General features: G+C 38.8%; 1 protein-coding gene across 2 annotated transcripts in view; it reads left to right on the top strand.

The window, feature by feature from the left end:
• klhl4 (kelch-like family member 4) overlaps positions 1–24,112 on the top strand; it is a 37,205-nt gene extending 13,093 nt beyond the window's left edge. For both annotated transcript variants that reach the window (XM_037261421.1, XM_037261420.1), the window contains exons 2-11: positions 7,054–7,221; positions 7,878–8,014; positions 8,451–8,647; positions 15,045–15,257; positions 15,818–16,004; positions 16,082–16,306; positions 17,970–18,132; positions 20,612–20,824; positions 22,515–22,686; positions 22,941–24,112. In XM_037261421.1, coding sequence (XP_037117316.1) covers positions 7,079–7,221; positions 7,878–8,014; positions 8,451–8,647; positions 15,045–15,257; positions 15,818–16,004; positions 16,082–16,306; positions 17,970–18,132; positions 20,612–20,824; positions 22,515–22,686; positions 22,941–23,000 — 1,710 coding nt within the window. In that variant the 5' untranslated portion in view covers positions 7,054–7,078 and the 3' untranslated portion in view covers positions 23,001–24,112. The remainder of the gene's footprint in view (positions 1–7,053; positions 7,222–7,877; positions 8,015–8,450; positions 8,648–15,044; positions 15,258–15,817; positions 16,005–16,081; positions 16,307–17,969; positions 18,133–20,611; positions 20,825–22,514; positions 22,687–22,940) is intronic.
• Positions 24,113–25,876: the final 1,764 nt, after the last annotated feature.

The raw sequence follows: 25,876 nt of genomic DNA on the forward strand, positions 1-25,876 counted from the left end.
CGATGCCCATTAAAGTCACCTGACAAGGCAAATGCCATCACAGCAAGTGGCTGCAGCTCATGGTTTGATTTATCATAATGAAAAGTGTTTTCCAAACCATGGTTTCAAATGTCCACATGTTCATATTAGTCTTTTTTTTTTTTTTTTTTAAATAATTTAATGTTGTATGAGAGTTTGGCTGTTAAACTATCAAATCTGTTTGTCTGCTTGTGTGCTTTCTGGCTGCATGCTAAAAGGCAAGGACCTTCATTTCAAAGATGAAATATAATTAATTTTGGCTGTGACTTTCTGAGGAGCCTGGCACTATGTTTGCTTCATGTACCTGGTGAGGATTAAAAAATTGACGGCAGTTGCTTTATTTTATAATAGGGTCAAACTGAATGCATACTACGTGTCAAGCGGGGTTCACTGAAAGTCAGGGATAACAGGATGGACTGGGAATTATTCCAAATTAGCATGCAGTTTTGGAATCAGTTCAACATTCTGCTCTTCATAATTGGCAGATATCCATATTTGGTGTGTGGCGGTGGGGGGGGTCCCTATGTGTGAAGAGTGCATGCATAAGAGATGTGTCCACAGTGGGGAAAAAATGTGTGCTACTCACTTGCTCTCAGGGGGACCGTGAGTTCATGTTGGTCATGTAACACACACACACCATCATATTTGACAACGATGGTGAAATATTAAAAGGGCTGCACTCCATGGGATCATAAAACATGCCCTTGGCCTTCTTGCCTGGTTTTAGTGACATGCATTTATGGACTTCATAACCGAGCAAAGTAATCTGATATATACAGTCAATTTAATGAGAACGCCTTCCTCTGCACACATTAAATTGCTAAACGTCAACACTGATTTTTCACTATTATGAGTTCAACGTAAACTAGAACGACCCTCAGCAGTGTGCAGACCTTTTCCAATACCCCAAATGTCCGCATCTGGATGAAAATTTAAGTTCTTGTACATATACTTTCTTGTAGAAATGAATGATTGACTGAATGAACAATGAAAACTGGAGGAGCCGCACCTTTACCTAGATTTGTTCTGTATTAAATGCCTTATGTTCTATGAAAAGTGTTTTAGCTGTAATCTTACAAACAAACGGATGATGAATTTGATGAACATATATCAGGCTCTTTTTTTACACCGCAAACAAACAGAAAAGCCCTAACAAATTAATTGGGCTCTGACAGAAAACAGCATTGGTACTTTTCTGTCAACCTACAATGATGATAAATGAGTAAATAAATACAAACAAAAAAATCAGGAACGAGAGAAGGAGCCCAAAGCTTGTTCTCGGGCCAGACACTAATGTAGGAGGAACTGGTTGTGTGCAATGTACAGGTAGTTCCCAGACAAGTTAACAGTTAGTTTTCAGTTTCAGTTTTTTCTTCTAATGCATTGTATTATTTTTTACTTCTTCTTCATCTTCTTTCTGGATGCTCTGTGGCACCTTGCTACCTCTTCCAGGTCAGTCATTCATGATACTATGGTATACATCTGGTTTAAGGAAGGAGACTGAAGTTGATGGAGTCCGTTGCGTGTGCATGTGGTTTACTGTGTAGGTTGTGTTTTTTTCTCCCTGTCAAGTGTTGTGTGTAATCATGTTTTAAACATTGGTAGAGATGTTAAAATTGGTACATGCACTTGACAATGCCATGAAAAAAATTGCCATTTTGTAAACGTAATCTTTTGCATACTTTACGTTAATGTTTAAGATGATAAAAAAAAAATCGAACCATCAGCCAAATATAGCCTAAATAAATATCAAATGGTTCTTAAAATGTGATTTGATTTATTAAGGAAAACAAAATTATTCAAAGCTATGACACTATGTGAAAAAAAGTACTAAACAGCCAAACATGATGGTGGTAGTGAGATGGTCTTGGGCTGCTTTGCTACTTCAGGCCATAAATAATTTATTGTGATTGATGGCACCATAAATTCTGCTTTTTACCAAGAATTCATACTTTTTTCACTTATCTGTAACTGGATGTCAATTGCTCAGTCCATAGAGCTTAAGCATCACCCACTTAGATGAAGCACCAAATCAGAACACTGACAAGCATCTCTCAAACAAGCCTCGTGTTAATAAAAAAAGAACAAATGCAACCCCTCAACAATTTAAAGTTACACAGGAATAGCTGGAACTGACATCTGAATGGGGCGTCCGTGAGGAGAGTTACGAGGCTAAGTAGGCCAGTGACTGTGTGACACAAGGAGAGCGAGGCAGATGTCACTGAGATGTGCACATTCATTTACTACACCAGCCTGATGCCCCTATTACGTCTCGCATCATAAGTCCTTGACACATAATTTGTCACAAATCTTCAGGTTAAATCGACAAATGACTTATGTCGGATGTGGAAAAAGTAAAATAGCATTCACCTCCTCTCTCTTCTTGGAAAGTATCACATTAGTGTTAAGATTTTATTTTTCACATATTGTCCAGCCATAGTTTAATGCACTGATTTTCAAACAAGTTGTGATTGTGAATCACCTATTTCATTCTATTTATGCTCTATTAGGTACATAATGACTTTGAATAATTATAGGCCTGCTGTCCTGCGGTATGTGTATGCTCAATCAAACTTGGGGAGAACAGTTAAGTCACAACCAATCTCCCTTTCTCCCACCCTTGTGTCAAATGCAGCCACATATATACAGTATTTGTTCTGTCCCTGTCCAAACAGGCTCCATAGATGGCACAGAATATATAGCCCATATTAACCTGAAAGGAATATATATATATATATATATATAGTAAATATAGTATATAGAATATATAGAATATACGTATATATATGTGTGTGTACACACGCGCACACACACACACACACACACACACACACACACACACACACACACACACACACACACACACACACACACACACACACACACACACACACACACACACACACACAAATAAACCCTTACCTCTTGCACATAAACACTAACAGAGGTTGGAGTCAGCAGTTGTTAGTTTGAATGATATCTCAATTCCCTCTCCGCCACCTTGGAGAAGAAATCCCACCACCATTCCCATGTCAAAAGCAGTAAGTCAGATATTTGGATGCCTAATAACACCACACGCATCACTATGTATGGCACATACAGAGGTGTCCTCTCAGACATGACATGTTTGTGGATGCGTTAAGTAGCACTTTGTAGATTCTCAGAAAGAAGGATCGATCGCATTCTGCGAAATACTCCCCCCCCCCACACACACATACGTACATATGAGAAATTATATGCTGGTCACATTCCCTTTCCGTGCAAATCAGCATCTGCTCTTTTTCCAACCTTGCACATTGAGCTAATTCAAAGAAAATAATCCCTTACACAGCCTTTCTTTTACTTTTTGCTGCTATTAGGAAACACCATGACTCTGTTCCGCAGTATCCCGAGGCACTCATTTCCAGCCATTTGTATTAAAAATCACTGTCATAGATAACTGTAATAAACTGTAAAGAAAATAAATGAATATATTGAAGACTTGTAATTTAATTTATCGCACATATTTAAGCAAGATTCTTATAATAATTTTTTTAAACTTATTTTTAAATGCTGGTTTGTAACTAAAATAGCCCCAATGATTAACATCTGCCTAAAGACATACATTTCTCATGATGGCATAGCACATTAGGAACAGGCAGCAAAGTATGCAATCGTAGTTAATCCCCACTAAAAGTAATACAACAGCAACGTCAATTCCTTTGTTTTTGTTGTCTGCTGAAGACATTTGTGTTTCAGATCAAACGATGAAAACGGGACAAAAGTTCAGAATTTCAGCCGTTCAAATTGCACGTAGGTGCGAGTGCGGATGGTTGTTCGTGTGCCCTGCTATTGGCTGGCAACCAGTTCAGGGTGTCCCCTGCCTACTGCCCGATGACTGCTGGGATAGGCTCCAGCACGCCCGCGACCCCTGAGCGGACAAGCGGTACAGAAGATGGATGGATATTTTTCATGTTCACCACCAAGTGAGAAGGGTTTAAAACGTCCAGTGCAATTATAACCACTGAAAAATCAAGAGATTACAGACAGAAAAGACCACTTTCGTCATTGCAGCCTCCCAGTTTGGATCTCATTAATAAAAATACACTGTATTTATGTATGTATTGTTTTTTTCTCACTCACCCAACTCCACATGCACCCAACTCCAACATGCATGACTGCTAGTGCACCGAGGTGGAAGGAGCTCATGAAATATATACAGTATAAAAGTGCATGAGGCTTTCGTAAGCTCAAACCAATCTCTGTCTAGCCCTCAGTGGCAAATAATCATGGCTTGACTTTGCTGCCTGGAAAGCATCTGATGCTTCACTGAGATCCCCAGTAACATGACTGACTCAATTTTTTTTACCCAGCAGGTCTTATCTGGGGAACAGTCACTGATGCAGCATAGGAAGGACATGTGATGTGGGTATTTAAATCTGCTCTCTATAGATTAGATATCACTGTGCGTTATCTGCTGAGAAAGCTTTAAACAGACCTCATGCCAAATGCATGAAGGCTAAGAAGAGGTTTGATATGAAGTCAAGAGAGAAAATGAAAAGGTGGTTAAAAGCCATATAAACCACTTCCAGGGTAACTTTTTTTTTTGCATTAGCCAAGAACTAAACTCCATTATACTGAGGTAGGTTTCTAATAATGCAACCCCCCACATGGAGCTAAACAACATAACCACACCAATGTGAAAACGAATAGCTAGCATAAATGTACATACTTTTTCCCGCATTCTAAAAGTGGAAAATGGTGGTGATTGTTCATGAAAAATATTTTGTCCTAGATTATTTGCTTATATCAGCTTTCTTTGGCTGTAAAATAAAGCAGTGCTCTCAAAGATCTTGAAGACTTTTGAAACATTTTGCCTAATTAGACAACTTTACAGTGCTGCAAGCAAATCATGGCTTTTCTTAGAGACCACAAAAGACCTCGCCGGGCCCCGATATCATTTGTGACTGAGTGAATTGGTTTGTTATATGCGATACATTGCAGTGGGCCACAGTAATTTCCCTGAGTCGGGTGCAGTGATGCTTTAGTGCCTCAATAAAATTGGGCTGTATACCTTTGATGATTCCACCCACTCCTGCAAGGGAAATGTACACCTCTGAGAAATTTACCGTCCTCTGGAATGCGATGCCAAAGCAATTAGTGTCGGAGAGATGAGCATGCATGAAAAACCCTTTTTAGCAGGCCTTAGAGCCGATACAAAGGGAATGCTTTTATGGCTCTATTGTTGTTCCGGCTTGTTTGGTGTTTCTATCCAAGATGAAGCAGTCATTAGGGAATTATTATGACAGCCCTATGTATTATGCTTTGCACTTCACCATAACATATAGACAATAAAGACTGACCCGAAGAGACGTTTGAGCAATGTTAAAAAGCTCAGCAAAGAGATTTTCACGACTTTAACAAACAATTCAGAGACAAAAGTCAAACACTAGGCTTAACTTTATAATTGGGTGTTGATCACAATGTTTAATCGACCGCCCTCTCCATTCTCCTTGCATAATCAATTTTTCTATGTCAATATTTTGTGCTGCCAACCAAAATGGGAGTCATTGGTCATTTATTGGAACAAATCTGTAACTTGTCTAAATTATGTTGGTCTTGTGGCAGCATAATAAATATTAATCAGGCAAATCAAGTGAACAAGCTGTATGGAAATAAGGTTCAGTACAGTATTAACTATTTAAAGCGCTGCTGACCAGCTTTTAGTGGACAGAGGACTTGGTCTGTGACTGGTGTTGGTTGGGTTGTGCATTTCAAACCAACTACTTCTATAGATTGTTTTTAATTAAACTAATTAAATATTTAAATGCGTGGCACAGTGCAACACCAGTTAACATGCCACCTCACAGTTCTGAAGTGCAGGGTTTGAGCTGGCTTTCCTGTGTGGAGTGTGCATGTTCTTTGTGTGGATATTATCAGACTGATTGTTACAATACCTCAGGGTTCAAACGGTACTACAGTTAGTAATGTTTTCTGATGGCAATGGTTACGCTCTGTAATAGTTATAAAGTTAAATAGCAACAATTTTGTTTTTCTCAAGCATTATCTCTCTTTACACAGCAGAAGCGTGTTCCTGATGACAGCAAAATCCTTCTGTGACATGATGTGGTTCTTTTTGTGCAAGGAAATAAACAAGCCCAAATGTCAGAATGGACCAGCTCTGTGAAGGGTACCAAGTGATCGGGTTGCATTGTTCGGCACGCATCATAGGGATTACTGGTGAAGCAGCGTGTAATCTTGCAGCCCGCGGAGACGCCAATGTGCTTTCTCACAATGCAGCGATGAACAGGCGTCTACGTTTGTTGAGTTCTCCCTGTGATTGGCACACATTTGTGTGAACACAGATAAACATGGGCTGTTCTAAAGGGAAGGCTCACTGTGTGTCTCACTGGACTGGGCTACTTAGTTATCCACTTATTCACGGAGTTTAGCCCACAACAGTTTTGATTTCTGCTTGGAAAGATGCAAAAGCACCACAAAGGACAGCTAATTTATGAGTGCCACATGTCCAAATAAGCCCTATTGTTCCCCTCTGCCATCATTCCTATGGTTGCCTCTTTGTGTCTTGGATAGGAGAGGGGAACTCAATATTTGAAACTGACATTCAGCTCAGTGGTTATCACCGAGGACTCGCGGATAACATGTCTGCTGAGGTTTCGATTTGGGTTTGAATCTCATCTTGGGCCTTTCAGTGTGAAGTTTACATTTACTATATATTCCCTGAACTTGAGCGTGTCGGGTTGATTGATGATTCCAAATGATCATTAGTGTGAATATGAAAGGAATCGGTTGTTTCGTCTATATAGTAGAAACAGATCAAGGTGGCCTGAAGTCATCTGGGACAGGCTCAAGATCATCGTTGAGACAAATTAGGACAAGGACTATAAAAAATCACATCCATGTGATTTAAAGTGGAATTCTTTTTCTAACAATAGAGGGCTACTGTAACTTTAATAAGGGAACAAAAGGACTGAAAGAACACTAATGAGGATCAGACTCCATAATCCCAGATCATTCTCATCTTGTCTTCTCCAGGTTAGCTCTGAGTACCTTCACCAGAATGAACACCAACTCCTCTGACGAATTCTTCCAGGCCACAAATCACGCCGAGCAGACCTTCCGCAAGATGGAGAGCTACCTGCAGCATAAGCAACTCTGTGATGTGCTCCTAATAGCAGGCGATCACAAGATACCAGCTCACAGGTCGGCGCTCCTACCGGCTTTGATGTACTATTCTGTTACATTTGATGTGAAATGCACAAACTTCATTAAGATTTCCAGTGTGAATGTTCGGCTTACCGGCCAGCCTTGTTGAGGACTAATCAAATAATCCTTAGGAGACAGTTGAGCCAATAGATGAGCAAACACATTGTTCACCAGTGCGCAAATAAAACCCACTGCTGTGATCTAATTACACCTCTGCCCTTTCACATTGACGTGTTATATTTGAGACGCAGACGCACACAGGGATCGAAAGCACAGGCGTGTCAATATGTGGACATCTTGCCCTCGGTTGACTGGCTGAATGCGCCACAATTTGAAACTCATGATGAATCATTGTGCTACTTTATGTATTTTGAATGCCATATATAGTATTGGCTGTCCATTTCTGCAAACCGCTTCCACAAGTCTCATCTGCACATCTAAAACCAACTAGTTGCCGTCTTAATCACCTTTGCATATAGTTCAGGTTTTTAATTTATCATAGTAAACTAACATCACTTCAAAACCACATAGTACATGGTGTAATCGTACTCCAACTTGTGCTTCAATGCATAACCAATATTCACCCTTAAGTACACAATACATGCCTGCTGACCTGCTGCCTTTGAGCCTTCCTTGAATTTTCTTTGCACCAGACTGGTTCTGAGCGCCGTCTCTGACTACTTTGCTGCAATGTTCACAAGCGATGTGAGGGAGGCCAAACAGGAGGAGATCAAGATGGAGGGGGTGGATCCGGATGCCCTCACCTCCCTAGTTCAATTTGCCTACACTGGTGAGTGCTCATAAAGACATTCACAGGCTCTTGCAAGTCACTATGAGATCCCTGGAACGTGACAGTGATTAAAATGGACCTCTCACTCAATTACTGGCCATCCTCATTACTTCATGTTACTTTATGAGCACAACTCTTCTTCCGTATGTAACTAAGCATACTTTTTGACTGTATTTTAAGTAGTATTAAAAAATAAAAACAGAATATTATTATGATGATTTGTTCAACTTATATGATGGGGTTTAAAAAACAGTTTGGCGTTTATTACGTCAATGAATGTTATCACCCAGGAAAAGGAATTACGCTCATTTTTATCTATTCCGTGGTAGCATGGCAGAAATTACGAGTGAACTATATCGCCTTGACAGTTTTTTGTCGGCGCAGCTACATTTAGTTGTCACATAAAAAACGTAGCTTGTACACTCTGACATTGCAGGTGTCCTTGAGTTGAAAGAGGAGACCATTGAGAGTTTATTGGCGGCAGCTTGCCTCTTGCAGCTCTCACAAGTCATCCAGGTTTGCTGCAACTTCCTGATGAAGCAGCTCCATCCCTCCAACTGCCTGGGTATACGCTCCTTTGCCGACGCGCAGGGCTGCATGGACCTTCTTAACGTGGCTCACAACTACACCATGGTAGGGAAACACGGAAAAATAAAAAAATGAAATGCACAGGCTCTCAACTCAAAATGCTTTATATATATACTGCAAAATACGCATTGCCTTTGCCATACCAATGCTAAAAATAATGCTCAGTTTTGATTGACAGGTTTTGATAGGTAGAATGTTTACTATTGTGATTAGAGTTTGCAGAGGTGTGTCTAATAATGCACACCCCAATAGTTATCGGGCGACAACTTGTTAGAAGCAGCTCTCAGTATGAAATAGTGAGGTACTAAACCATTTTAAATTACAACTACAACAAGAAACATTGTCAAATGAATACCTTTCGAGACCGTGGCCAATTTCAATAAACGTTATTTATATACAGCTGAAATGCAAATGTTGTCTTCCTCTCCATTGCTTTTTGGTCTGTGGTTCAAAATGAAGAGACATACATGCACAATTGTCTAAAATGATTCAGTGTATTTATTCATGCTATTTATTTATACTATTATTCTATTATTCAGTACATTATTTCACTATATTCTGAAGCTTGACCAGGGACTAAGACTACAAATTAGCCAATGATAGACATATTTATGCATCACATTTCCCCATTTTTAAAATAGCATTTTAATTTATTATTAATTTTAATTCATAAAATATAAGAGTCAAAATCATACATTTAGCAGGCACATTTATTTTTCAAATTTCTCAAACCTGGTGGTATATTGATTGTACACTCTGCTTATGTCTCATTCAGCCTTCTCACTCAGGATCTTCATCTGTCTGTCTGTCCTGCTCTGTGTCCAACTAGTGTCGCCCAAGTCCTCTGGCTCTCTGTGTGGTGCTCTCAACTTGCTTCTTCCAGCTCTCGCAACATCATCATCTCATCTGGCTCTGTCTTACTGTCTGTCTGATTGTTATTCATCTTTATGGTGCAGAAATGTTGTCCTATACCTATTTTCTCTTCATTTTACCTATAGACAAAAATCAATGGAGAGATATTCACAACATGTGCGTCTATAAATCAATGTTCTTTAGGCTACTGTTGCTGGTTTGCTTTTTGTGTTGTGGTAACGTTAACGAATGTGACTGAGAAGCAGGTTGAATGTGCCTACGGAAAAACCGCAAGCCACATGCTGACCACCTCCGTAAAACGGATCCAGAACTACCAATGATACCAAATATTGGCGAGTGTACGGTATGAATGAATACTTAACCACAAATACTCGAATTGATCTAAAAAAGCAGGTGTGGTGAATATATTTTTAAATGGAGCATAATAGCATTTTAAACACCACACGTTTCATTTTACGTTATTTCAGTCACAGTAATAATATAATGTCAATTTGGTGTTGCGTATGAATGACGACAAGTGAGCGTTTCATGAGACCCTCTGCATTGCTTGAGTGAATCGTACATCCTGTGCTTCAATACAATTGTAAAAAATAGTGCATGCATGCTTAATAATAATAATAATAATAATTTATTAAATTTGTATAGCGCTTTTCAAACACCCAAAGACGCTTACAGGGAACAAGGCAAAGACATACATGAGGGGAGGGGGACGGGGAGGAAACAATCGGGTAAACTTAAGAAGAGGAAACCAGTTATGGGTAGGGGAGGTCATGAGCTTGGGAGAAGAGGTAAGTTTTTAGACGGGACTTAAATATGGGGAGTGTGGGTGAGTCACAGACAGACTGGGGGAGAGAGTTCCAGAGTTGGGGTGATGTGCAGGAAAAGGCTCTGTCACCGAAGGATTTGAGTTTGGATTTTGGGACTGTCAGACGTGAAGTATTGGAGGATCTTAAAGACAACATATCAAAATAAAATGTATAGTTATAATGACATTTCATAGTGCTTATGAAAATATGCAATTCAAACTCTTAAAATAATGGTGAACTCAAGTAATGGCTCTTTATATAAATGAAATGTAATCCAATCAATTTTCCATTTCTACGACAAATTTATTAAGTACTTGATAAATAGTAACATACACATGGAACCATACCTCCTTTCCACCTAACAGTCCTTCCCAGTGAGAGTTAGTAGTTGACACTCTATTTTCTTCCCCACTGTAATTCTGCCACAGTCTCCATTTGACAGCTCAGTGTCAAGCAGCTCCTTTGGCATCCTTGCAGGTTGGCCATGGAGACAGAGAGGCTAAGGACAAATATCAAGGTGAGGAAACATCAGAGGCAAAGACAGGCCAAATTGGTTGAATGCATTGGGGCAAAAATAGTTGCAGCTGACAGGTGATTTAGCTAGACTCTCATAAATCATACATAGGGGTGAAATCAGATTTAAATAGAACTGCGTATACAACGGATATTATCTAAACGAGGTATGATAAGAATATATTAACGTATAAAAAACACAAAGAAGTTTGTCTAGACTAAACAGCATTCCTGTACTATATACATCCGATGTTAAAAACATAGAAAATAATGTGCAAATATTCCCCAATTACCGTAATTTTCGGACTATAAGTCGCACCGGAGTATAAGTCGCACCAGCCATAAAATGCCCAAAAAAGTGAAAAAAAACCATATATATGTATATAAATCGCTCCTGAGTATAAGTCGCCCCCCCACCCAAACTATGAAAAAAAAACGCGACTTATAGTCCGAAAATTACGGTACTAATTAGATGAAAAAAAAATACATTTACTTCATAGTAGATTAAGTAGATACATGTCTTATATTATAAGATAAATGTCTTATATTATATAATCGCGGTTTCACACAGTACGTAGACTCTGCAACAAGGAAACAATAAAAGTGTACCTCCGGAATGCTAAATTGCAACATAAAATAAGTGCATTTTATTCATGTATTATTGAATTATATTTTAATTTTAATAATTGAGATTTATGTTTTATATGCAGCACTTCATTACAACTGTGAATGTTGCTAAAGTGTACTAGAAGTTGAGTTGGGATATTTGATAAATTACCATATATTGTTTTCAGTCTACCCCCCAAAATACTACTGTCAATTCCATAGTCTTTTCATAACAATTACTTTTTGAAATAAATGTCATGGAATGCCCACGCGATCCCCGTGGGGACAAGCGGTACAGAAGATGGTTGGATGTCATGCAATGCTGCAAATTCCTTTGGAGTCGAGCACTCATCCTCTTTGTTACCATCCCCTATTTTGAGACTAGTTGCATTCAAATAACCTTTCATAACCTGTAAAGAAATGAAATGAAGATGTCTCAGTTATGTTTATCATCTATTGTTTTGTGAAGAGAATTGGTTGACATGCACATATGAATAGAAATGAAAGGTTTGATGCCTTCAGTTGATCTAATTTATTTCAGCAGCTGCCAGTAAGAGATACCATGTAGCTGCACGTTTGATTAGTGCAACCAGCTCAACCTGGAAATGGAATTCCTGTTACATTTTAGAAAGAAATATTTGCATTCGATTAAGATTCATACACATGCTTGTCAGATAAGGTCTTGGCTGGCCATGCAGGAGTGACACAGCTGGGTATTTGTTATCTCCTAAAGGACATCTGCTCAGCCTGTTTACAAAGCTGGCTTCCGGGATCAGGAGGTTAATCTAATCATCAAACTGCACAGGATGGCTGAACTTCCTGTTCAATTGCTTTGGTAATGAGGAGAAAAATCTGTGGACTTCCTGGAAGTCTGTATCCTACTTTAGCAGTGAAGATAGTTTTGTTTTAATAAGCTTGTTTTTTCCTGACCGATAAAGTTTGTATCTCATTTTAGAAATGCTCTTTTAATTGTGCCTTAATTCATGCACCTTAACTTTATTATAATCTAAAAGGCGATTTACTCAAGAGCAGGTATTTATCGGCATGTCGAAGACATAAAATACATGACAATAATTAACAGTTTGTGAGTGGTCCGACCAATTGGAGAGTGAAAACCACTTTTAAACTCCGCCGATAAAAATGCTATTAAAACAGTAAATAAAACAGTGGAATAGCATTATGGTGTAACAAGTCACACTTATAAGCCTTATTCACATTATTACAAAGAATAGTAAGTGATACAAAGTGCGTTATCAAAACTAAAAGTTACTTAGTAGGCTGTGCCAGACGAGATAAAGGCAATGCAGTGTCGCTCTCACTTCATTTAGGCATCCTAAATCAGTATCCAAGTAGAAAAGAAACACTGAAATACATGTTGTTCATGAAATCTAAACTCATCAATTAATTTCTAACCTTAGAATTTGCTGTTGTTACTACTTTTAATGTATTCATAAACAGCGTGATTAGAGGCGGTAATTTGATTCCTACAAATTGTGGCTTGCTAGCCTCATGACTGACTACAGCTTGGCCTGGTGAGGTTGCTCTGATTCTCACCTCTCAATTGTGCTCTGAGGAGAAGCCCCAATCTCTCTGTTTGGGTTTCTATAGTAATGGTGTGGATGCTATTTGCAAAACAAAGTCAAATATGTTCTTCTTAGCAGCAATTATTTGTTTCATGTCCGAATGAGTCTGGAACAATTCGATTTTTAAAGAAGCACTCCAAATATTGCCAAATATTTGAAGCCAAAATTTCATATATTGGAAAACTTATCTAATACGGGGGCAAAAAAGAAAGCCTAGCTCTGTGTCAATGGTGAATGGTGACGTTACTACATCAGTTGGTTGTTTAAATACAATATTTAATTTTTCTCTCGAGTGTAATTAGACAATTTCCTAAGCGCTCTGATATCTGTTAAGGTATGCAAAATCAGCATGAAACTTATTGTATTTACCTGTAACTTATGCCTCTTGATTGAGAAGCAAGTCGCCTACTTGTTCTTCTTTTCACCTAAAGGATACATTACAAGTTATGATTAGTGCACTGGCTATGTTGTATCTTTTGTCCAAAGCAGAAGATATTAAAGAGTTAAAGCAAACAAATATTTTTGTATTATTTCATTCCTTCACCCAATGAAAATAGACAAGAATCAATAATTGTGTTGAAACGCAGTATTGATAATGAAATTGGAATAGCTAAATTCTAAATACATGTACTCAATTCTATCCCTAAACATGAAATTGATTGTTAAATAATCAGTCTTGGAGTAACTGAGGCACCCACTTAACTGCAAATATCATAGGCACTGTTGATTGAATTCTTTCAAATTGGTAAGAAGAAGAACAACATTGACACCAGTCAAAGCCTACATCTGAAGGCAATCTCCAGTAGATAGCATAATTAGGCTCGGGACAATTAAGCATCTTCTTTGGTGTACCCCCCCACTTCTGTTTACTATATATCAAAATGACTGATATGGTAAGAAGTCTTGCGACAAAAAAGCAAATGGTGATACAGTATCCATTACTTTTACACAGTAATGTCTACGGTGCAGTCAACCAGCTAAATGGAAAAACAACACAAATTCTAATTCAATTGACTTGTCATAGAAAGTAAAGCTTATTTCTCCATTCCTCTTTTGCAGGGCTTTAATCGATGCATATCCTCTCCCGCTACTCTTGTTTTACCCACCAGTGAGTTTGCAAGCCAATGAAATCACATCCTTTAAAATGATTATGAAACAAACACTGTTTAGCTTTCAATCGTCTTGTCAGCCTGGTAATTAGAACCTACTGGTCCTAAAGCAACGTCAAAGAGTCTCTCCATCAAGTGTAACCACAGCTGATCAATGCACATCCTTCTTTTCATTAAAGCTTGTGGTATAGAGCTCTCAGATCCTGCTCTGGTAATGGAGCCGAGCGAAACACTGTAATCTGGACGTTAATGATCAATAGTGGGCTTGTTTTAGATAACTGTTGAGCAACCACTAAGGCATCTTAACAATGAATGCTTTGTTTCCAAAGAAAATATGTTCGGTTCTCCCGGTTGGACTGAGGCATGGTGCTAAGATAATACAGGGGCGTGCACGCGCGGCGTTTTATATCACATCATCTCTAATGGAAGTGCCCTGCGATAGTGCCCTTGAAAAGGTTGCCGCACAGTGTTGTAACATGGCCCTGGCTGCAGGCCAGAAAATGAAGATCAATCTTTAGGAGGGCAATGGCGATGAGCTTCCACATCAAAAGTTGCAGCGCCGTGATGATAATGCAGGGCTTTTCTGTTGCTCGTTAAAAAAGCTTATAAAAAGACTTAATGGTGTCATGTATGATCAGCGGCAAAAATGCTTTGTAAGCTGATGAAGGTTTTCAAGGGAATTTTTTTCAGCTGGGCCTGCTTGCTGCCGCCATCATTTTATTTTATAAGTGACAGTTATATCTACGCCTTTGGAATTTGAAGCAACGGAGCATAAGTCATCGCTGTTATCGGCTATGAGAAGACTGTGGAAGCCTGAACTCTCCTCTCTGTGCTTTCATGCCGTTGCTCTCCTTGCTGCAGTAATAAAAATAGACACACAGACCCATGCATCAGGCGAAGTTCTGGTCTAATGACTGATGGTTATCTGTCCCTTTGGGATCTCTAAAACCAGGAAAACTTTCTGGAGGTCATTCAGAACCAGGAGTTTCTTCTGCTACCCACAACTGAGATAGTTAAGCTGCTGTCCAGTGATGACATCAACGTGCCTGATGAGGAGACCATCTTCCAGGCCTTGATGATGTGGGTGAGATACGACGTCCAGCATCGACAACAGGACCTCGGAGTCCTTCTGTCTTACATTCGCCTGCCTCTTCTTCCTGCACAGGTGACACATCATGTCTTCTTACTTGAAGTTATGTGAAAATACTGTGGATATTTTTTCTTTTCCGCTTTATCATCACTGCAACATTAGGACTAATTTGGAGACTATCCCCTACCACCGATCATTTGCATGATATGTGTGTATTGCAATTATGTAGAGGGTTTGATGACGGCTGTTCATAGATTTATGAAAACGTCACATCGGTCTAGCGAGTTCAGGCACTGTGTTCTGCATTAACAATGTCCGGGTGGCGACTATATCGAGCCACCTGAAGTTCAGGGACACTGGCCCGATTGGATCAGTTTATTTCTTGAATAAACAGGATTAAATCAACATGTTCATGCTTTTTAAATATTTAATATTCAATGTTTTCAGTTGTGGCCACTTAAATTGATCAGTTGTCATTGATCTTTTTTAACCACACTGCGCACATTATTTTGGGCATCAGATTAAATCCTTCAGATGGACTTTCTGCCACCAAATTGTGACTTCTGCTGCGCACCGAGATTAATAGATATTTTGTCCGATTTAGTGCACTTATGGGTTGTTGTTTTTAAATGCAGCTTATTGCTGATCTGGAAAACAACAAGATGTTCTCTGATGATCTGGAATGCCAAAAACTGTTGATGGAGGCCATGAAGTATCATCTTCTGCCTGAGCGCCGTCCCATGTTTCAGAGCCCAAGAACCAAACCCAGAAAGTCCACAGTGGGGGCACTTTATGCCGTTGGTGGGATGGATGCTACCAAGGGTACAGTATGACCCATTTACACCAGATATTCACACATAGCAAAGCAGTCGATCTACAATGAGATTTGTGTCTTTTAGGTTCAACCACCATCGAGAAGTATGACCTGCGCACCAACACTTGGGTCCCACTTGGAGTTATGAACGGACGCCGGCTGCAGTTTGGTGTGGCTGTTATAGAAAACAAGCTGTATGTAGTTGGTGGAAGAGATGGGCTCAAGACCTCCAACATGGTGGAGTGTTACAATCCAGTCAACAAAGTGTGGTCAACCATGCCCCCCATGTCAACACACCGACATGGACTAGGTGAGTGGACGTCTGTCTGGTTGGGTCTGGTTGGTTGGTCGCTCGGTCAAAGTGTTTTACAACCGTTATTGGTCCAAGACACTCATTCTACATTAGAAAAAAAGTATGAAATGAAATCAATGAACTTGTCTCAATTGACTCGTTGTCTGTGATTTCCCAAAAACAATTTGAAATGTGGGCTCACCAGACCACTTCTGGGTCACACTTGTCCACTTTGTGGCAGTCCATTTTAGATGAGCCTTTAAGGAACCCAATCATGGCACTCCCCTGTTTTCAATTTACCTGTTCAATGTTCCAAAAAATAATTTTAGTTTAATTAATTTCATAAATTTATTTAGCATTTATCAACTTAAGTCCTTTATTTAGCGTCCATTTTTGGGAACGTGTTGCAGTCATCAAATTCAAAATAATTCAAAAGTATTTGCAAAAAAAATTAAATAAAAATAATGTTCATCGGCCTTGCTATTGTATTCAGTTATACCATTATATTTTGTTTTTACATTTTACACAGTGAGCCATCTTCATTGGGATAGATAGATAGATAGATAGATAGATAGATAGATAGATAGATAGATAGATAGATAGATAGATAGATAGATAGATAGATAGATAGATAGATAGATAGATAGATAGATAGATAGATAGATAGATAGATAGATAGATAGATAGATAGAAAAACTAAAAACACACCTTTTTTCATGTCATGTTTTTGTTCAGTCAACAAAGTTTGAGAGGGATACAGGACATTTTCTGGATGTATGCTCCAACCGGTACCTGCTAACATGCTGTGAATTTGAAATTAAACATATCTTTAGAGATACACCTTTGATATATTCTATTTGCCCGATCAAAGCAATGTGGGCAGTGCTGTCCCGGATCTTCCTCAATCCTCCCTGCCCGACAAATCTCAGATCAGAAGCGTTTTGATTCATGGTTGAAAGAGGTCTGGGTAACAGAACATCGAGATCTTGTCAAAGCTTCGTGGGGCCTGGGGTTTCAGTAAACCCGAGCACACTTTACACATCACCTAGGTGTTTCTTTGATGTTTCGTTCAGCCCAAATATCTGCCTGCTCTGATTGTGCCATGCTTATTTTCAGTGGAAATATATTTGCGCTGTACGTTTCCCAGTGTCCCCACAGCTTACAGGGGAAGACAAGAAAAAACAATTCATCTTAATTTCTCAAACCACACTAAAAGAGAGCTTCACCCTTCAGAATTGCTTCTTGATGACAGTGTTGATTTAATTCAGACCTCTCTTAGTGCAACATTGTCCTTCGGTTCCTCCCACAAAATAATTAAACTTTCACCACTTAGAAATATGTTGTGCGCTATTGTAAAACAGTCTTCCGCTGTGATTTGAGACCAAAGAAAAACAAGGCGGTTTCATTATCTTCCTGTTTGAAAAGGTTTGCCCAGTTGCAGCTCACAATTGTTTAGATTTCCTCTGTGATTTATGGTTGACTTAGGATGCCAAGCAAGCGTCACTGCAGATAGGTGCCACTACTAAATAAAATGTTATGATTATATTTGTAATAGTAGTAGTAATTGAAGAAGTAGCTTGCCATTGCAGTGGAAGTTTTGCAAGTATGAGGTACATGCATGTTATCATGCACAGCTCTCAGTTTATTAGGCACAGCATCTGTCTTGGCTCAATATGTGCAGGTATTGCTGTGCTGGAGGGCCCCATGTATGCTGTAGGCGGTCATGATGGTTGGAGCTATCTCAACACAGTGGAGCGTTGGGACCCGCAGGCCCGACAATGGAACTATGTTGCCAGTATGTCGACACCACGGAGCACCATGGGAGTCACCGCACTCAATGGGAAGTACGTTGTTTGGCCTTTTCTGACCCTTGCCGACAGCCTGTGCAGGGCAAAATGCTGATTTATGCAATATGTAAGGAAAAACTTCCTGACCATCTGCTGCTTTGTTTCGAGCCTTGGGACAAAATTGATGGAAATGTGAGGTGGGAAAAAACAACTGGGAGGTGTGTGTGTGTGTGGGGTGGGGGGCTAAAACCCCCCAAAACATACCACATTCAGAGGACTCGAACAGCACTTGTAAATTATTAATACGTAGTGCGGCTTAAGAAGCTACTACTTAGTTTCAAGAGCTGTAATAAATATCGTGTCCTTACAAAGACAAGGATTTTAATCTAATTCCTACATTACATTCATTGACATATTGTGAAAAATAAAAAGCTCTCTGATAGTGTCAAATAAAATGATGCATTATTAGGAGTAAATGATCAATTAACTGAGTGAGTGAGTGAGTGAGTGAGTGAGTGAGTGAGTGAGTGAGTGAGTGAGTGAGTGAGTGAGTGAGTGAGTGAGGGAGCAAGGCTGATTTTCTTCAGGTGGCTTTTTATATCCACTGTATGTCTGTATGTAGGTCCGAGTAATGTTTTTCTATGTAGCACTCAGAGGCCCCTGAAAGTGCTTCACGTAAAGTGACTGTTGTATGTTCTGCATGTGTTGTGTGAGCAGAAAGCCTAATTTGTGATGCTCTAGCCCACAGGTGTCAAACTCAAGGCCCGGGGCCCAGATACGGCCTGCCACATCATTTTATGTGGCCCGCGAAGACAAATTGTGCATCAAATTCGTGTGTCATTACTAGAATTGCTAATTGTCTTCACTTTTAATAATAGCTTTTTTTTTAAATATTTGACCAGTTTTTACTCGTCTGATTTGAAAATGAGTTATTTGTCAGTTTGTTTTGTAGCTTTTACTGTATATAATATGAGATGCTCATACATTTGTTTGGGTTGACAGTCATAATGGCCCTCCGAAAGGGCCCTCCAATGGGGCCCGTGAAAAAAATGAGTTTGACACCCCTGCTCTAGCCAGATTACCAAAATCTAGTCAGTCAATAACAATCATTATCAGATATTAAACCGTTACAAAAGTAAACAAGGACTGTACCACATCGGTTGACTGCGCTGGTTTAGATTGTAGTCTACTTTCAGGAATGCGAGTATGCAGTATTTGCACAATTTTATGTGAAATACTGGAAATGATGCAGCAGTATACATATTAGATGCGTGACTTTAATGACACATTTAATCCAAATCAGTACTTTGTCTGACAATTCAGCCCCAGTCTGTGAAAAGGACTGTAACAATAAAGCTCTCATGTGACTTTAAATATATTGGTGCTGAAAACCAAAAAAACAAAGACAGAAAGAAACGAGGCTTCTATGCTAAGATGTTCTGTTGGAGCAAATGCAGAGTTATTTTGAAATGTAGGTCAAAAAAGACAACAAGGAAACTGTTTTCCAAGTCTCTATTGCTGTTGGGCCTGTGGGCTCCCGGCTCTTAAAGCACTCGTGATGATTCTGGCTGGAAACATAGCCGACAAACTCTGCTTCTTGGCAGTGGGACGGTAGACTTGAATCATTCCGCTACTTTTCTTAATATCAGTGGTGGGACTTGCATTTGGTACCGGGGCCCTCAGTGGGGTCTTACCAACTTAGTCCGTGTCTCAATACTGTATTCCTACTAATGTTTCCATAATAGAAGCCATCAGTACGATCCAAAAATACCACATAATTGGACACAAATGTGTCTCATGGATTATTTGGACCAGTTCAAAATCAAGATTTATCCAATAATGTATTTTTTGTATTGATGTATGTTTATACAGAAGGAAGGTCAACCAGTCGTTTCTGAATTGCGGTTTACATTATTACACAATTCATAGTGAGTTTTCTTTTTATCTTGCACTCGCCAAATACTCTTAAAGTAATTAGTAACCAGATAAATACCAGTATGAAAAGGTTTATTTCCATAAACCTCTTCCATTGTTTACATTTTCAAATGAACACTTCTACAACAATCCTAAAAAAATCACAATGCCCCATCATTGGTAGGCTATTTTTGTAACAGCCCGTGGGCTACTCATGCGAACCTTGAGGGCTACCTGGTGGTGATACCCATTTTAGAGAAAGTTTGTTAGTTTTTATTTTTGTAAAAATGCTTCATTTGTTTGAGTTTTTATTAGTTTTAGAATTAGTTTTAATATGTTATATACATGGAATATACATGGAATATTTGTTGAGTGCAAGATAAAAAGAAAATCAATCAAACTAGAATTTTCAAATACCTGTTTGATCCTCTTTCTATGCGGATGTACTACAGCAGTACCAAAAAAATAAAAATACATTCAAAATGACAAAGACACAACCAAAGTACAATTTCATTCTGATTATAGTTAGTTTTGTAAACATAAGGCGCTGTTGATTTTTATTTATTTTTTTATCTCTTTCAGTAACTGAGATCATTACACATTTGTGCTTTTACATTCCCAGATTGTTTGCAGTGGGTGGCCGGGATGGCAGCTCATGTCTGAGATCTATGGAATGCTTCGACCCTCACACCAACAAGTGGAGCATGTGCGCCCCGATGACCAAGAGGCGAGGGGGAGTGGGTGTGGCCACCTACAATAATTTTCTCTATGCCGTGGGCGGACACGACGCCCCGGCCTCCAACCACTGTTCCCGACTCTCGGACTGTGTTGAGAGGTGGGAGAAATTATTTTCCTCCGGAGAACATGCACAGAGAAATGTTACACGAACAAAATTTGGTTTTGCGCGAGGAATTCACTCATGGGTGTGGACACTGATGACTTTCTCTCACTGGAACAAAAGATGATTTGTTTCCCCAGCTGAGGTCATGGTTTCCATCAGTTCGTATATTTCCTGGTGTCTAGCACCACCTGTTGGTCCCTATAGATATATAAGTGAGCTTATACCAGTAGTAGTAGTTCCTTGCTCAGCCCCTCTTATGAAAATCTTATTTATGATATATGATAATATTCATATATCCAATATTATTAAAATAATGGTAATAATGCATTAAAGTAGTGAATAAATATGAATTATATTACCTGCTTTTGGGGTCTCTCCAAGTAGGACTTGTATGGTTTATATGAAATGAAGTGTTGACAGACTCAAAGTAAATTTTCAGTTTTGTTTGAGTGGCAAATGGCAGCTATAAATTGTTATTTTTGTTATAATTATCCATTTGGCTTGCCCAAACACAAATATTTTAGGCATGTATGCATTTATTCTTTGTCACTTTTTAAATGTTATGACTTTGCACTTTGAAAATCCATTTATCATCTTGATTATTAATTATAATGGAATGCTTGAGTGATCTCCACAGATTGGGAAAGTAATTGAAAGCTGAGGTTTTTCTAGTAACTGTTTCATGGATCGAACATCGTGAGTCACTTTAACTAATTAATAAAATAAGTACCATAATGTATGTATATGTGAAATGAGATTTTACAGTGCGAACACGCAGCACTAGATATACAACAAAGCAAACTGCATTGCTCCAATTCACAAGTTAAAATCATTAAATGTAGTTCAAGTCATAAATCAATGACACATCACATGGGAGGACTTTAGACCGGAAAAAAACAACCGTCAATATGATGCTCCCATATTTAATTTGACTCTTTTTGGATCTATCGTCTGCCAGCTGCTAGTTCCAAGAGTTTCACTTTTTTGAGAGCGAAAAGACCCATTAGTGAATCCTAAGGCCTCTGTGATTAAGAGAAAAGCAAAAAACAAATTACGCATTTGTTTTGCTGTTTGCCGATTAAGGCAAAGGGATTAATTAAAATTTAGATAATGCTTTCCAGTCAATGATGGTGAAGCAATATAGTCCCCTGATTTGGGTGCAGACAGAGCAGATTCAATTTGCACTATGAGTGTGAGTGGTTGATTGTCTCGATGTGTACCTACCAAGTGACTGGTGACCAGTCCAGGGTGCTCAGCTCACTGAAACCCTTGACATGATAAAAAGTATTCCGTTGTAGCAGTAGATACACAAAGTATCTTGCTGATAATCCTGAAAAGAAATAGTTTATTATTAAACAAAATGTATTGTACTTATACAACCGATCTGTAAGAAACAAATGTAAATACTGAACTAAAAAAAGTTAAATCCTCTGAATGACAGTATTATGCACAAGTTGAATATTCATTCAGTTATTCTTTTGTACTCCAAAAGAGGGAACCCACATGATACTCGTTCCACACTTTGAAAATCACTGCAAAGAAACTTGAGCTATTAAAGAGAGGATACATTTGAAAACATTACAATTTTGTATACTTAATTCCCAGAATTTTGGGAACTGTGTTCAGTATATTTCACAACGCTTAGAACGTAATTAAAAAAACAACAACATTTGTCTAATTACAGGTATGACCCCAAGACAGACACGTGGACAACTGTGTCCTCTCTCAGTGTTCCTCGAGATGCAGTGGGCGTCTGCCTGCTGGGTGACAGGCTGTACGCTGTGGGCGGATATGATGGGCAAGCGTACCTTAACACTGTTGAGTCATACGATGCGCAGAACAATGACTGGACCGAGGTACTATGCTGAACTATACGAATTTACATTGTAGCCATAACAAGCTCGGTACCAATAATTCTGAAATCATAAAGAAAAGTAAAAAATGCACATACTTCTTTATACCAAGCAAATTGAATGACTATTTGTTGTAGGCTTGTTTTAATTATCAACTGTGTTTTTCCAATCTTGTTTTCATCACGCTAGAGGCATAGTGAACTATTTGAATTCCTGAAATGAGAAACTGCATGTTAACCTATTTTTTTGTTCTGCAGGAGGTCCCTCTAAACATTGGCAGGGCAGGTGCTTGTGTGGTGGTGGTGAAACTGCCTTGAGCGCTATTTGTCCCACGCCCGCTTGATATACTATAAACAAATGAAGAAGAGCGGCTCACCAAAACAACAAAGACACGTCCTCTGAGAGACACTTGTTTTTATCCTTACTGCTTTCCAGATTTTTGAGAAAATAAAAAACATGACCAAGTCTACACCCCCCCCATCCATCATTGGTGCATGTGTGGGCCCACTCGGGAGGACCCGCTCCCAAACTGGAATGTGCATTCTTGACATTCTCAACCGATCAACACTTTTCATATTCTTGGCCAAGCTGTAAAAGCTTGCCAAGAAGTTGATGTATTGCTTTGTTATTCTGGTTTTACAAAAAAGCAAAGAAAGCTCTGTGTAAGACGACATTTTGGTCACATCATCTGAACTACAGATTTATACGTGAACATTTTCTTATGTTTCTTGTCTCGACTATATATTTTTGGGCTACCTTTTTCCCTTTACAGCAATTCAAGCAAACACGTCACTGTGAATAATAAAAACAAGGATGGTATTAGTTTTTTTGGTGGCTAATGTTTTAAAATATGTTGCTTCCTGTCAAGCCTGTAGCATTACAGAACATCAAAGTCATCTGCTTCTCCTTCAAAGTCTGGCGGATTGAATAAAAGTTTACACAATTGTGAATTACACAAAATATATCATATTGATATTTCACATTGCTACAGTTGTGTTGATGAGTCCTGTTTAAAGCTGTGTGCTCAGATTACTGCAGTTATTTCTTATTTCTTTTGTGTGCACAAGGCGAAAGTATTAATATCAATATCAAGTTTATTGTGTTCTGTATGAGACATTTAGGATCACATATTGTTAGCGCTTATTGTCCAAGTCCAAGTTTATGATACAATATCCAAGGCCTGACTGCCAAAACTGGGATGTTTTTATTACTGTATTTTATATATCCCACTCACGAGAATAAATAAAAGTAAGAATTTCTATTATTATAGTATGCTTCCTAGAGCAAATGTTACTATGTTTTTAATAATTTTGTACAGCAAGTTAGCATCTGAATACAATCGTTTAAGTTTACTACATGTTCAAATCCATGTTTCAAGGTGGATGTGGAAAGATTATTGTGGGAACAAATTAAACATACTTACCCAAACGGCCTCAGAAGCTATTATGTCAGTTCTGTTCCTGGTGCAGCAATTTATAAACCAAGTATGAGTGTCTCATCAAGACACTGAGAACCAACTCCTCCTGGTTATCTCTTCTCCCTCAATCATTATTTACCTTCCAAATTTTACCTTTATGTTCCAAAGTTTTCAAAGCTCCGCTACAAACAACCTCCTCAAGATTGGGGGAAATGGACTTTGCATACAAAATACTACTTTAAGTGTCAAGAAAGAAAATGTAATTGTGAACTTGTGGTTCTTATTAAATACACAAAGTATCAACGTGACAAAAAAAATTATTGTCACAACTTACAAGCCATGACAAACTAATAGTCAAACTGGTTTGTCTATTTTCTTTTTGGTTATTTCATAAATTAAGAACTGTAAAGTTGATTATTACCTCAGAGCATAATGGTACAATCCACGAGCTTCTCAATATGGTCTCTAAGGGCATCTATCAGGAAAATTCTATCAGGTCAATCTAATTGGACACTACTGAAAGTGGTAAGACAGTTTTGCCTTTGAAATTTTGTAGTTCAGTGTCTTTGGGAAATTTGTGCACCTCGGTGGGCGTTCCGATGCACCGAGGGCATTTTCTTAACAATTTGGTTGCTGAGCATAGACTAGACCTTAAGCCATCTAAAAGCAGGTCTAAGTTATGGCGCCGATAGTGTTAACACAAATTTGGAGGATTTGATTGAGGCACGGGCAGATGCTCCGCAGAGTTCCGCAGACAAGTGTGGTGGATGTCATCGTATTCTATTCACAAATATAACAGCATGCATTGAACCCCCTGAATTATTGTTGTAGAAAGTGCTTCATATACCCACTTCACAGTGGTAGTATGTGAACATTCTTATCAACTATATATCACCTTGCTGTTATTTATAAAAGTACTGCGTACTGTGCGCATCTCTTTTGCACAAAAGTTTTAAGGGAATGAGAGGAGACGCTTCCAATGGCCGGTAAGCCGGCTGTGTTCACTCCCACAATGGCGCAAACGACCCTTTATACTTGTTTATGAAAATATCAAAAGAAACATTAGTCCACCCATGCGCACAGTTAGACTGCGGTTTGCATTAGGTATAAAAACATTTAAAATAGCTTTGCTCATTATTTATCAATATCGATGAGATTCTGAATAACACGTTCTTAGATCTACAGGAACCCCATGAAAGCACTGCTACACACAGTTAGCAGAATTCAAAGAATAATGTGTGATGAACCACATGAAATTTCATCAAGCTGATAAACAGTACATATTGACTGAAAGAGTGTCAGTGGACATATCCAGACAGATTGATAGTTTGCATGCTTGAAATTCCTGACACACTACTATAACATGGTGTTCTGAGCATACAGACTGGCGTGAAGCTGAGGAGGGCTGACATTTTTACTGAAACTTGCAATGACCAAACCAAAAATAAAGCTCAAAATCTCTAACACAGCCTACATTGTGTTTTGGTACAGTGTGTTCATGCCGCTTTTGTGGACGGAAACCAGCCTATCTAGAGAGAAATTTGCATTTCAGCTTCAAGAAGATGAGAACGCATGCAAAATACCTGTGGCAGAAAATCTACTTTTTAAAGGGAGATTATCAAAACAAGGGAAATTTATTAATAACATTTTTCTTTTCTTGTTTTTTTATACTTTTATTTCATTTTTATTTAATTTCTTTAAAGCCCACCACACACGCACGCGTACACGCGCGCGCTCGCTCACGCACACAATGTGATATTTGGTTTTATCATTACT

The sequence above is a fragment of the Syngnathus acus genome, chromosome 10 (assembly GCF_901709675.1).
Source record: "Syngnathus acus chromosome 10, fSynAcu1.2, whole genome shotgun sequence".
Classification (NCBI taxonomy): domain Eukaryota; kingdom Metazoa; phylum Chordata; class Actinopteri; order Syngnathiformes; family Syngnathidae; genus Syngnathus; species Syngnathus acus.